Here is a 13,752-nt window from a genome sequence, read left to right on the forward strand (position 1 = left end):
AAACCAAAAATTTAAGTAGTTCTTCAGAGAGCAGTGATGAAAGTATCACTGAGTGTGACAAATGTGTTAAGTGGAAAGGAGCTTTCTAACTGATGTGTCCCTTCTGTCTGTCTGCATCCATCCTTCATCTAAATTTGTATTCCGTAAGGATTTGGGCAGCACTGAAACACTAAATCAGTGTTAAATAAAAATTCCTCTCAGACACTGCCCAATGCTGAAGATCCTTCAGCATTAGAATTCTCTGCGGGCTTGGCTTCACAAGCATCAGGCTCATCTTCTGTTGAAGTTCAGAGAATCGTAGGATAGAATCCCAGAATCATTTAGGTTCGAAAACCTTTGAGGATTGAGTCCAACCTGTGCTTGATCCCCACCAGAGCACTGAGTGCCACCTCCAGCCCTTCCTTGGACACCTCCAGGCATGGGCACTCCAAAGCTCCCTGGGCACCCATTCCATGCAGAAATTCCTGCTGCTGTCCAAGCTGAGCCTCCCTGGGACAATTTCAGGCTATGACCTCTTGTTTTGTCAAAAGCTGTCCAAGGCTGAGCAGCTAAATGTGCCTTTTCTTGTGGAGAAATCCATCTAGGATGCAGTTAGCCTGGCTCCTGTCACTGGCAATTGAGCCATCTGTTTCTGTGGGATGTTTTATCTTCAGTCAAAGCTCAGAGGGAGGCAGGCTGCCCCAGACAAGCCCTCCTGGGCACCACAGATTTGGCAGAATCCTTCCCTGCCTCACCTGGTTTCTCTCCTGTGGGCGTCTCCCTCGGAGGTTTGGAATTTGCGCATTAATCCATGGTTTTCCTGCTGTCTCTCCAGGCTACAGATGCAGATGCTGGGGTTAATGGGCAAGTCCATTACAGTCTGGCAAACTTCAAGAACCTTTTCCGGATCACCTCCAACGGCAGCATTTACACAGCAGTGAAGCTGAACAGGGAGGTGAGGGATTACTACGAGCTCATCGTGGAGGCGACGGACGGAGCCGTGGACCCCCGGCGCTCCACGCTCACCTTGGCCATCAAGGTGCTGGATATTGACGACAACAGCCCCGTGTTCACCAACGCTTCCTACACCGTCTGCGTGCCAGAAAATCTCCCACCAGGCACTGTCTTCCTGCAGCTGGAGGTAAGGAAGTAGCAGGGAGTGAAGGTGGGGAGTGCTTATTCTGCAATTTCTTATTTAACTTGGCAGTGAGACTGACATAAAAGATTGTGAACTGGAGCATGGGGGGAAGTTTTTTGCCAAGAGCAGCTGGGGCTGCCCCTGGATCCCTGGCAGTGTCCAAGGCCAGGTTGGACATTGGGGCTTGGGGCAGCCTGGGATAGTGGAAGGTGTCCCTGCCCATGGCAGGGGGTGGAATGAGATGGACTTTGATGCTCCTTCCAACCCAAACCAGTCTGTGATTCTGTGATTCTGTGACACTGAGCAGACTGAAAAATGCATGACCTTTAGCCGGGTAATAAAAATAACCTTTGAAGATAAGGTTAGTTAGGAAATAATAGCAATTAATAAAAGCAACCAATGAAACAGCAAAACCTACACTGTCACTGTCTGCACAGGCAGATAGCGATAGGCCAAGGGGAAGAGTTTCAAGCTAAAAGAGGAGAGATTTAAATCAGGTGTCAGGCAGAAGTTGCTCCCTGTGAGGATGGGAGGCCCTGGCACAGGGTGCCCAGAGAAGCTGTGGCTGCCCCTGGATCCCTGGCAGTGTCCAAGGCCAGGCTGGACATTGGGGCTTGGAGCAGCCTGGGACAGTGGGAGGTGTCCCTGCCCATGGGAGGGGGGAAACAAGCTGGCCTTAAACATCCCTTCCAACCCAAACCATTGTGGAATTCCATGATCCTCTCCCTGGCAGTGACCAATAGCAGGTGCCCAGGGAGGAGAATTAAGACCAGACTCAGCTTCCAGTGCCACTTTCCCAGAATACTGTGCTCATTTCCCGTGGCTTGATCCTTCAGCGGGTTTCATTCCTTGGGTGTGTGTACGTTGAATACAATTACAACAACACACATAAACTCACGACGTTTGCAGCAGTTTGCCCTTTAAATCTCAGAGGGATATTTGGTGAGAATGGACTCTGTTTGATGTCCCTCTGTTCCCTGCAGGCCAAGGATGTGGACCTGGGTGCTGACGTGAACTATCGGATCCGCACCGAGGAAGCCCGGCAGTATTTTGCCCTGAACAAGCACACAGGAGAGCTATCGCTCCGGAAATCCTTGGATTATGAATCCTTCTCTGATGCAGAAGCAACCTTCACCTTCCTCGTGGAAGCCTTCGACAGCAAGGGCACGATGCCTCCTGGGCTGGCCACCATCACCGTCAGAGTCAAGGTAAGAGGGGGCACTCCTGAGCCAGCAGCATCCTTTCCCAGTCATTCCAGGATATTCCATCACCATGCAGGTGTCCCGAGGAAACACCAGGACTCTCTGCTCTCCTGCTTCTCACTTGTGTGAGCCTTATTCTGTGAGCAGCTCTTCCAGTTAAACACACACTTTATAACAGCTGTAATTATTTTGCCACATGCAATCACGTAGTTAAATCCTGGATTCATGAAATCCAGGAACACCTGACACAAATGCAAACATTTTGTCCTTTAGAATCCCTGAAAGGCTGAAATAAACCCCTCACGGACTTGTTTGCAAAAGTGACACAATCACGTTTCAGCCCCCAAATTGTAATTTTAAGATCCACTGGGGGGGTGTATTGAGTGCTGGTGTGGCACAGCACATCCTGGATTCCAGATCCTGCTGCTGGAAAATCAGATCTGCAAAGGAACAGCCTGGTTTAGTGTCTTGCACCATGAACTGCAGTGAGTTCCAGCCTCACCTCAGCGTTTCAGGTGCCTCCCCAGCAGCATGGGGCTGCTGGTCTCTGTTTGGGAACGATTCAGAAATGAAAAGTGTTTGTAGCTGGAACAGCAGCGCTTCCCCATCTCCATCTGGCTGTGTCCAAGAGCAGAGGACAGCTCAGATGCCTCAGTCCTACCCCTGGCATTCCCAAAGGTGCAGCTCTGTCAGTCATTCAGTCCTTCTGAGCAGTTGCTTGAATTCTGTGAGCTGTGGGAAAGAAGAGGCTTTAATTACTCAGATTTTAGCGAAGGAGCAAAAGCTGTAGTAGGACCAAAAGCACAGCTCACAAACGTTCAGTTTAAATGTGTGGCTGTGAAAAGTATTTGGCAGTCTGGGGTTCGGCCTGTTCTCTATCTGCAGGTGCTGGAATTGCCACATGGTTTTGGGTAATTCTCTTTGTCAGTCTCTACTGAGCTTAGAATTCTTTTAGGGCAGTAAATGTCTCCCTTTGTTAGCTCTGGTGACAATGCCAGAAGGTTTCTATAGTGTCTCTCTGTCTGCAGAATGTCTCAGTGTGAGGTGCAGGTCACCTGTTCCCCAATAATCTGTGCTTTTCCCCTGCACATTCCACATCATTCACAAAAAAATCTTTTCCATCATTCCCTGAGCCTCTTCTGTTGGACTTTTATGGAGCAAGTCGCTCAAACCTGGGGTTTTGTTCCTAAAAAAAACCTTTTCCCAGCACACTGAATTTTTGGAAGAATGGTTTGGGTTGGTTTATTTAAGGGTTTAAACCCTTTGGTGGGATTTTTAAAAAGTTTTCAGGTAGGATTGTGTTCAGAGAACAGCTGTTGTCTGTGTGATTGTGATGCCATGAAGACTTTTTGCCTTTTCTTTTATACGCCTGTTATACCTTTTTACAACGTCTGTATTCTTAGTGCTTTTTGCCTGCATTCTTGGATTTGTTTGTCAGGCTAAGAGACTCAACATTTTAGAAGCTTCATAGCTAGGGATCAGTGTGCCTCAGCCCCCAAGGTCCTCTCCAGAACACATTCTGTAAACCAAGATAGAACCATCCAGGAGAAGGCTCCTTGGGGAGGGGGGCTCACTTGAGCACTTGAGCCTCTCATTGGGGAATCTTTGATAGATCTGCTAATTAGTAACACCTATAATGTTATACTCGATCTTTTGGGGGGTGCATTTTTTGTGGGGTGCATTTCGGTGCATTTGACCTGGACGCGTGCACCCGAGGAACCTTAAAATAAATACCAAGGGAAAATCCCTTTTCCCCTTCTAACCGTGTATGACTCCTGATTTTAAGACCAGGAAAAGGCATCAATTGTGTGGTTGATTGTATTAATTAATGACAGGGTGCAGGGAAAAATACAAATCAACTCGGTGGCCTCAGTGTACCAGCAGCATGTGCGCTCTCAAGGGAGATGCTGTGGGAATAGGGGATTTAAGGAGGGGATTAATAGGATCAAAAAATCAGTTCTTGCTCTCCTAGAAACAGTTGCCACACATGAGCAACAAAATGGGAGCATGATGATGCTGTGGAGAGGCTGGAACACCAGGCTGGAGCCAGAAGTAACAATTTTGGAGTAAAAGGGGTTTGGCTGGGGACAGAACAGGGCCTGGGAGGGAGGACAAGGGAGGGATGTTTTAAGTGAGAAAGAAAATAAATCCAATTTAAGCTGAGTGTTTTCATACTCAGTGACAGGCCGAGTTTTGCAACAGGTCAGGGGACGTAATTAAGTATTGTTTATGTGCTGAGATCAAGATGGTGCTTGGGTTCCAGCCTGGAGTGAGAGGTAGGACAGGGGAATTTGGAGTGGCAGTTGGGAGAACGGAGAAGGATTGTGGAAAAAACAGGTTTGTTATCCCAATTTGCTGGGCAGATGTCATTAGCAGCTTTTATGTCAGGTGGCAGATATTTTGTACGTTGATCACAACAGGTGTCTGGATGGTTTCATTTGAGCTTAAAGGTGAATGTCCCAGGTACAAAATTCACATCGGTGGGGAGAGAGGGTGGAGAGGTTGAAGGCAGAACCTTGTGCTGTCCCTGTTTGGGATGGGAAGCACCCACAGGACAGCTCGGAAAGCTGATCCCTCAGTCAGAGCAGCAGGAGAAGGGTGCAGGGACTTGAAACCAAGTGAGAACAAGAACAGGCCACCCTTTCCCTCCCGCTCAGCATCTTCTGCTGCAGGAACTAGATGTGTTTCCTCTGAGTAGTTGCTTGCTTTCACTTTATTCAGAGGCTGGGCTCTGAGTAATTACTTTAATACAGGGTTTGAGAGCCCAGAGAGGAACTAAACCAACTGGAGATACACCACAGTCCCCAATGGAACAGCAGTCTTCAAGAACACAAAATTGAACTGGAGGGAAGCAGAGGCAGCAGTGGGGCCAAGCTCATGTCACCACCACAGGTCCAGCCCCTCCAACCCTCAGAACTTTTATTTGTGTTATTACGAGGTCTCCAGTCCTCCGGGGCTCCCTCTGCTCTGCTCACATTTGTCATTTCTCCCAGCGCAGCTCTTCACCCCAAGCACTGTAATTTTTCCTGGGTAATGGAATTCTGTTAAGCAGCTATGGGTGTCTGATGGTGTCGTCCATCATTGGTGCGATATCCAAGGAGGGAGCACACCCAGAGCCCCCTGCTCCCTGCGGCTGCAGGAGGGGGATGCTCACTGGGCTGTTCTCTGCACTCGCAGCCCTTGGCATGACAAGTTACAAATAGTTTGTATTAACCTGCCCTGAACTGGCTCGAGGCACAGATTGCAGAGCAGGGCACTCACTGCAGGAGGAATAACTTCATCTGTACCCTCATGTCAGTGTGAGACACATTGCTGGCCTCTGCTGCAGCCAAAAGGCTCCTTGCACTGTGAGGATGGCCCAGGACTCCTCTGGCAGAGAAAGCCAAAGGTGAATCAATGAATTCATGGAATCATTTCATTGAAAATGACCTCTGAGATCACTGAGTGAAACCATTAACCCCGCACCACTAAACTGTGTCCCCCCAAGTGCCACATCCACACTTCTTCTGAGCACTTCCAGGGATTGTGACCCCACCTCTGCCCTGGGCAAGCTCCTTCTGATGCCTGGCCACCCTTTGGGTGAAGAAATCTTTCCTAATACCTGACCTGAACCTCCCCTGGCACAGCTTGAGGCTGTTTCCTTCTGTCCTGTCATTGTTCCCTGGGAGAAGAACCCGATCCCCACCTGACTCCAGCCCCTCCCAGGGAGTCACAGAATGATAATCGTTGCGTCCATTCAAGTATTTCCAAGGAGGAATTGTCTAAGTGACACTGATTTCTTCCCACCACCTCAGACAGACCAAGATTTTTCTCATTTCCCCGTTCTCCGATTCCTCTGAGTGCTTTCATAACTTTCCCCCTGAAGCTGCAAGAAGCCACAGGGTGTCAGGGAGGGCTGAGTTTGTTTTGCCTCTTGCTGTACCCACACACATCCCCTCGCAATCCAGATGATTCCCAGTACTGGGAAATGCAAATTCCTTGCAGTTCAAATTATTAGGATTTAGCATTTGGAAGCAAGTACTGTGGCAATAGGGTTTGTTAACAGGAGCAGTTGCTCTGGAGTATTGCGTTCCTAAACACAAATACGAGAATCTCTGTATCATGGGGCCTGTAAGGCCTCTGCAGATTTTGTGCTGTGTCCTCCTCTTCTTGTTACCAGCATTATTTTTGTATTATTTTGTCTCTTTCTTGTTTGTAGAAGTGCTTTTTCTCCTCTTTCTGTGTTGGATTGCTTTAGTTTGGAATTTTTCAAGGACATTGTGTCGTGGAACGAAGCCTTTTTCTCAGGTGAAGGATTTCAAGTGAGAGAGCAACAAGAATAAATAAAAACAGAGGGTTTTAGTTCTAACAATGCCAAAAAATGAGGATGAGGGGGCAGTGAGGTGACTGAGAAATGGCTGATCCCAAGGCTTGTGACCGGTGGCACAGGGTGAGGTGGAGGCGGTCACTGGGGGTGTCCCCAGGGCTCAGTACTGGGCCCAGGATTGTTTAAATGGTTCATCAGTGACTGGGGAGGAACAGCCCCAGGCACCCGCACAGGTGGGGGGACACCGAGCTGTCCCTGAGCCTGCAGAGTGTCCTGGGGGTCCTGGGGGACACCGAGCTGTCCCTGAGCCTGCAGAGTGTCCTGGGGGTCCTGGGGGACACCGAGCTGTCCCTGAGCCTGCAGAGTGTCCTGGGGGTCCTGGGGGACACTGAGCTGTCCCTGAGCCTGCAGAGTGTCCTGGGGCCAAGGAGGCCAATGGGATCCTGCGGGCAGCAGGAAGAGTCACACAAGGAACATCTTTTCCCATTTAAAGAGCAGAGCAGCATCACAAAACTTACAGGAAGGTTGAAAAAAAAATCAGCTGAATTGCCTCCAAAATATATCTCATTTCTGGTGGCATTAATGGAATAACAGGCCTGGGGTTGGGCTACAGTGCTGGTAAACAGATTTATTTCTTTCCTTCCATCTCAGCTGATCAGTTCAATCATCTGCCAGTCATTTATTGCCTCGTGTATTCCATCATGAATATTATCCCTTAATTTATGGGATGAGCTACTTTAGGGACTGCTGGGCACTAAAGGGGAAAGAGGTGCAGTAGAGCCGTGTGAGCAAGGCCCTATTCTGTGCAGCTGCAGACAGAGCAGCTCTGCAGCCACTCACAGACAAAATTCAAGGGGCCATTTCATACTTTTGGCCATATTATCATGACAGAATCATCACAAGGGGTTTGAACCTGGTGTTATTAAGGTGTGTTAATTATGAGAGGTCAAGAGAACATGTAAGGATGGGAGGGGACTTGAAGTTCTTGATACTCCAGTATCTGGTGAAATCAGGTATTTCATGGGATCCCAGACTGGTTTGGGCTGGAAGAAACCTAAAAACTCATTGAGTGCCTCCCCCTGCCATGGGCAGGGACACCTTCCACTATCCCAGGCTGCTCCAAGCCCCGTCCAACCTGGACACTCCCAAGAGGGGTCATTTCCATCTTCTCTGGGCAGCCTGTGCCAGGGCCTCATGGCATTTAAGGGAAGGGGCAAAGACAATCTTCCCATAAAGGAATTAGAGTTGAGTAACATTGATTTTCATGCAGAAAACTAAACTCTCCTATGAGCGAAATCGGAAGTCACAGCCCAAATTTTCAGTTGTTTCCACTCTCTTTTACTTCACATCCAGGGATCTGAAGAACTTTAAAATGTATTTTTTAGACTATCATCTATAAAATGCATCCTTTGGCATCCCTGGAGCAGGACTAAAATGGGCTCCTGGGCCCAGAGCAGGTGTTGGGGTCTGGGGGAGGCTGCTCCAGGTTTTTAAGGGCAATGGATGTCCTTAGGGCTGTGATATCTTGTAGCCTTATGGAGTTTCTATTCAGGTTTTTAGTCATAAAATATCTTGGATTTTTGTTTTTGGAATCAGATGTTGAGTGAGAACTTTCTGTGGTTGAAGAATGCACCAGAGGAATCGGAATTTTCAAGTACAGTGGTACCAAACCACCCCTTTGCTTTCCCTAGAAAGGAGTTGCACAATTATAGGAGTGTTAAATGTGCCCCTGTAAGTCTCCAAACTGCAGGGAATTATTAAACACTTGGAGGCAGCATTCCCAGAGCCACCAGCTCTGGGAATGTGCACACAGACTGAAGTGGCAGAGGTTCAAAACAAAACGACAGCAGAAAATTACAGATCCAGAACTGGAGTTGTGAGAGAAGAGTGGGAAGTTTGGGCAATTTCCATGCTGTGCTCTGAAGGGAACCTCTTCCCTCTCTCCCTTTGTGGGATGGATAGAAGAAATCACTTTAAGAATACTTTTTTTTCTCCTGTTTACTGCACTTGTCAAAAAAAGCAGCAGCCTGCAAAGGGGCTGTAAAGGCCTGATATGTGTTTATAGCTCAGACATGGGTTTCATAGCAAGGGAATATTGATTTCCACTTAGACAGAGTTGAGTAGAAACCTTGGTACCAGCACAGTCACAAAAAGAAACTGCTGCTTTTTGGGCACAAAGCAGCAGCCCTCAGGGTGGAATAAAGCCTGGAGCTGGTTTTGTTGGAGCAGAGAGAGAAAGGCCATTGTATGTTCAGGGAATGGCTCAAGAGGTCCTGGGCATGATCTGCTCCGTTCCAGCCCCAAAAACTGTGCCCCCACAGTCACAGGATAAGACAGGGAATGGTTTGGGTTGGGAGGGACCCCAAAGCCCATCCAGTGGCCACCCCTGCCATGGGCAGGGACACCTCCCACTGTCCCAGGCTGCTCCAAGCCCCAATGTCCAGCCTGGCCTTGGGCACTGCCAGGGATCCAGGGGCAGCCCCAGCTGCTCTGGGCACCCTGTGCCAGGGCCTGCCCACCCTGCCAGGGAACAATTCCTTCCCAATATCCCATCCATCCCTGCCCTCTGGCACTGGGAAGTCATTCCCCTTGTCCTGTCCCTCCAGGCCCTTGCAAACAATCTCTCTCCAAGGTCCTCAATCCAGTCGTTGCTATCAAAGAGAACTTAATGCTGGACAGATGCAGAGATGGAGTTTTCAGGTTTTCAGCACAGAGAGACTTTGGACAACAAATATTTGGAGCAAGTCCTGGGCTTTGTTCTGAGCAGAGACCGAAGCTCCAGGCATGTTTTGCTTGTAAACGGGTAAATAATTGAAGATTACATCTGATGGCTTCTTAAAACACCTCTAACCCTTGCACAGAAGTGGATGCAGCACACGGGGACAATCCCCAAGCACAGGTTTGGGAATGGGGCAGTAAACCTCCCCCAGAGTGGTTGTCAGAAGTCATGAAATCACCTTTTACATCTGAGGCATAATCCCACAAGTGGGGCCAAGCTGCAGCCTCTTAAAACCTTCCCCAGTTCATTGCTCCAGCCACATAAATCCAGGCTGCCATTAACTCAAATCCAGGCTCCTGTTAATGATCAGACACGCTCCAAAATCTGGAAATGGGAAAACTGGGTGATGGATTCTCCATATTTCTCACTTTCAAATACCTGGGCTGCCTATTTTGACAGTAAGGTAATAACGGCCATGCATTTAGAGACAAAGCAACCCTTTGTCACTGCTTATCTTGCTGCAGATTTGTTTTATTTTTATACAGATTCATTTACAAAACTGAGCAAAAGGCAAAGCTTAACACCCCCAAAGCTGTCTCCCTACCACAGATACTCTTTATCTACCACTTTTTGTTGGTTTTGTTCCTCCTTGGTCCCATGGGGTAGCACAAAAACACTACAGGATCCCTCCCTTGTGCAAAGATCTAGGATCAAGCACAGAGAAAAGCACAGTTTGGGAGAGATGGTTTCATTTGAGTGGTCTTGAGAATCCTTGTTTGCACCTCCAAAAGCAAATTAAGACATAGGAAGAGATTTCTTGATGCCAGCTCGTTAACTCAGCTGTCACCCTCGGCATGCGCATGATCCCATTTCCCCAGCACATTCCTTATTCTCTGAGCAGGACACAGCTCATTCCCAACAGGACCCAACACAGGGTTGTTATTCAGGGAAAAGATTGGTAGGAAACAAACGCTGCTGTGTCTGTAAGGAGTATGAAAATGCTGAACAAAAATGTTGGGAAGCAAGACTGTCATCTGGGAATGCCAAAGAGGAGAAACAAAGCAGGAGGGGAGGGAAGGCATTAAGGAGGAAATCAATATGTAATTTAGAACTCATTAAGGCAGTCACTCGCTGAAATGCACTGATTCTCACCCAGGTGCTCCCAGCCAGGTGGGGACAGGCCAAACAGAGCTAGAGCAGGAGAAAAATCCGTGCAGTGCAGCATTCCCGGCGTAAAACGGCCTTGGGAATGTCACCGTACATGGGGACCTCCATGGGTTTTTGGTTTGTGGGGACACCAACGGACATTTCACGCTTGTGCCCCGCTAAGAATGTAAATATTTAAAGCCTGAGTGTTAAATCCCATCTTCCTCCTCCTTCACTGCTCTGGGAAAAACACTCCTGGGATTTGAATGTCTGCCTACAGATTTCCACAGAATCGTGGCATTGTTGATGTTAGAAAGGACATTAAAACCCATCCCCTCCCACCTCTGCCGTGGGCAGGGACACCTTCTGCTGGACCAAGTGACACCTCCCAGTTAATAACACACAGCATGAAATGAGTGATGGACTCGTGTGATTTGAATGTTACCACAAACCTAAAGACTTCCTAGAGAAGAATAAACTTGAGTTGGAAAAAGCGACAAAACAGAGTTTGTTTTTAATCTCCACCCAAACAGAAGCAACTCTGGATGACCCTGCAAAATATTTGAGATATATTTAGGTGTATATACATATATATCCATTGATTTATGTATCCTTGCCTACCTCAGGCACAAGAATTTGTGTAAATGCCCTTTTATCCTACAAAGGACATTTTGTTTCCCCTTAATTTGTTGGATATTAGAGGTGACAAACACCATCGAGCCAGAGCAACTCCTTCCTTTTGGAAAATGAGCCGAGCCTGCTGCCACAGGAGCAGGTGGTATGCAATCCTCTGCTCTGTTCTGTGGTGGAGCTGTGTTTTCCTGCAGAACTCAGATGAGCAGTCCCACATCCATTTTTTTGTGACTCTTTGGCACCTTCCCCCCTTATTTTGTGCAGGGGGAATGGAATCGGGAGAGCCTGGGAATGGCAATCCCCATGCAGGGAGAGAGATTCAACAAAAACATTTGTGAATGCATGTGGAATTTTGTTGGAACTCCAGGACTAAACTCTGGATTCTGTTTTTTGCAGGATATGAACGATTACTCACCGGTGTTCAGCCAGAAGCTCTACAGGGGAATGGTTGCTCCTAATGCAGTCAAGGGCACCCTTATCACCACGGTCTCAGCTGAGGATCAGGATCCCCCGGTAAGGAAAAAGCTTCTGTTCATGTTTCACACCCAGGAGAGAGGAAACTTGAACCCTCCAAAGTGCCCCTGCTCTCTCATCAGCTCAAACTATGAGGAGCTTCACAGAGGAGTGACTCCTACGTTTGTTTCATGTCAGCCCGGCCTTTGCTGTTCAGGGCAGAGGCTGCACTTCACACAGAATCCCAGAATCACCAGGTTGGAAGAGACCTCCAAGATCACCGAGTCCAACCCTGTGCATGCCCTAACACCCATGCCCATGCCCTAACACCACCTCAACTAAACCATGGCACCAAGTGCCACATCCAGTCTTTTTTTAGACACATCCAGGGACGGTGACTCCACCACCTCCCCAGGCAGACGATTCCAGAACTTTATCACTCTTTCAGTAAAAAACCTTTCCCTGACATCCAACCTAAACTTCCCCTGGCACAGCTTAGGCTGTGTCCTCTCGTTCTGTCAGTTGCTGCCTGGAGAAAGAGCCCGACCCCCACCTGGCTACAACCTCCTTTCAGGCAGTTGTAGAGAGTGACAAGGTCTCCCCTGAGCCTCCTTTTCTCCAGGCTAAACAACCCCAGCTCCCTCAGTTGCTCCTCACAGGACTTGTGTTCCACGCCCTTCACCAGCCCTCTTGCCCTCCTCTGGATGCATTCAGGCATCTCCACATCCTTCCTGAGCTGAGGGGCCCAGAAATGGACACAGCACTCGAGGTGTGGCCTCACCAGTGCTGAGTACAGGGGAAGAGTGACTTCCCTGGTCCTGCTGGCCACGCTGTTCCTGATCCAGGCCAGGTGCCGTTGGCCTTCTGGGCCACCTGGGCACACTGCTGGCTCATGTTCAGTCGGCTGTCGACCAGCACCCCCAGGTCCTTTTCTGCCTGGCCACTGTCCAGCCACTCTGTCCCCAGCCTGTAGCACTGCAGGGGTTGTTGTGGCCAAAGTGCAGGACTCGGCGCTTGGACTTGTTAAACTTCATCCTGTTGGACTCTGCCCATCCATCCAACCGTTCCAGGTCTCTCTGCAGAGCCCTCCTACCTTCCAGCAGATCGACACACGCCCCCAGCTTGGATATTTACCAATGGAAAGCCTTTATCCAGTTTCACACAACGAGAGGAATAGGCAGGAAGGGGAGCCATGCCTGTCTGTGGGGCAGTTCAAGAGGAAAGAAACCACAATTTTGTGAGGTTGTCACTGTTTGATGTCACAGTCACCGTGCACTGCCCAGCTGAGCCATCCCAGATTCATGTGGCACTGCAGAGCTCACCAGCTGCACATTCCACGGGCAATGTTTGAACCCAGGGCACTCGGTTTGGGGATAAAGTTTATCTTTGCCCCTGTTTTTTGTTGCTGCTCCCTGGTGAAGCCCTCAAGGGACAGAACTGGGCACACACCTCTGACTCCTTCCCTGTTCTGAGGTTGGATGTCAATTTTTGTCATCAGAGCTTGATGAACATCAGTGACCAGATGATCCTCTGAGGACAGGAAAAGCCAGAGCTGTTCTGCCAGCCAGGTTTAATTTTTAATTGCCAGTATTTGGCATAAGAAGGCGAATAATCCTCAGGGAGAAGAGTTCAGGGGGAATGTGCCATGCACATTAAAAGCTGATGGAAGTGCTTGGGCACAAATCAGGTGTGGCTTAGTTAATGTGGTGTTATTGGGGTTTGGGCAGTGTTTATTTAACATTAAATAAATGTTGTTGCCTTACAATGAGATATTTTGGGCTCTCTCTGCCCATTCAGATAAAAGCTCCATTTTATTATCTCTGTGTCTAAGTTTTGAAGACTGAGATATCACTGAGGGGAAACAAAATAGTTCTGATGAATTACCATTAGAATCCTTAGCCCTGTGCAATCAGCATTTCCAGTGCAAACCTGTTTCATTTTTCATTTAACAACCCCAAACCGTACTGAACATTTTGTAACACTTTTGTCACTATCACATGAACACTTGTTGATTTTGATGAAGATTTCAAAATGAAGTTACCCTGAAGCCTCTAATAAATGCAAGGGCCATAAAAGTCAGCCAGCTATGGAGGAAAGCTGTTAAAGGAGGTTTTGAAAGAGGGTTTTTATCTTAAAATAATGCCTGGTAGTTTTGCCCCTCATCTTTTTTTATTTT

At 48.3% G+C, this 13,752-nt stretch overlaps 1 protein-coding gene across 1 annotated transcript; it reads left to right on the top strand.

Moving 5' to 3' along the window:
• Positions 1–741: 741 nt before the first annotated feature.
• On the top strand, positions 742–11,915 carry LOC121673124 (protocadherin-15-like). The gene is made up of 3 exons (XM_042046194.1): positions 742–1,120; positions 2,101–2,325; positions 11,520–11,915. Exons 1-3 carry the CDS (start codon positions 791–793, stop codon positions 11,901–11,903), a joined length of 939 nt encoding a protein of 312 aa, XP_041902128.1. The 5' UTR covers positions 742–790; the 3' UTR covers positions 11,904–11,915.
• The last annotated feature ends 1,837 nt before the right edge of the window (positions 11,916–13,752 follow it).

This window comes from Corvus kubaryi, unplaced genomic scaffold (genome assembly GCF_017639235.1).
Source record: "Corvus kubaryi isolate FWS band 111438036 unplaced genomic scaffold, C.kubaryi_AGA036_p1.0 65211, whole genome shotgun sequence".
Taxonomy (NCBI): Eukaryota; Metazoa; Chordata; class Aves; order Passeriformes; family Corvidae; genus Corvus; species Corvus kubaryi.

Coding starts and splice junctions, on each gene's coding strand:
- LOC121673124 (XM_042046194.1), top strand. CDS start 791: ATGGTTTTCCTGCTGTCTCTCCAGGCTACAGATGCAGATGCTGGGGTT. Junction 1,121..2,100: donor CTGTCTTCCTGCAGCTGGAG/GTAAGGAAGTAG, acceptor TGTTCCCTGCAG/GCCAAGGATGTGGACCTGGG. Junction 2,326..11,519: donor CCATCACCGTCAGAGTCAAG/GTAAGAGGGGGC, acceptor TGTTTTTTGCAG/GATATGAACGATTACTCACC.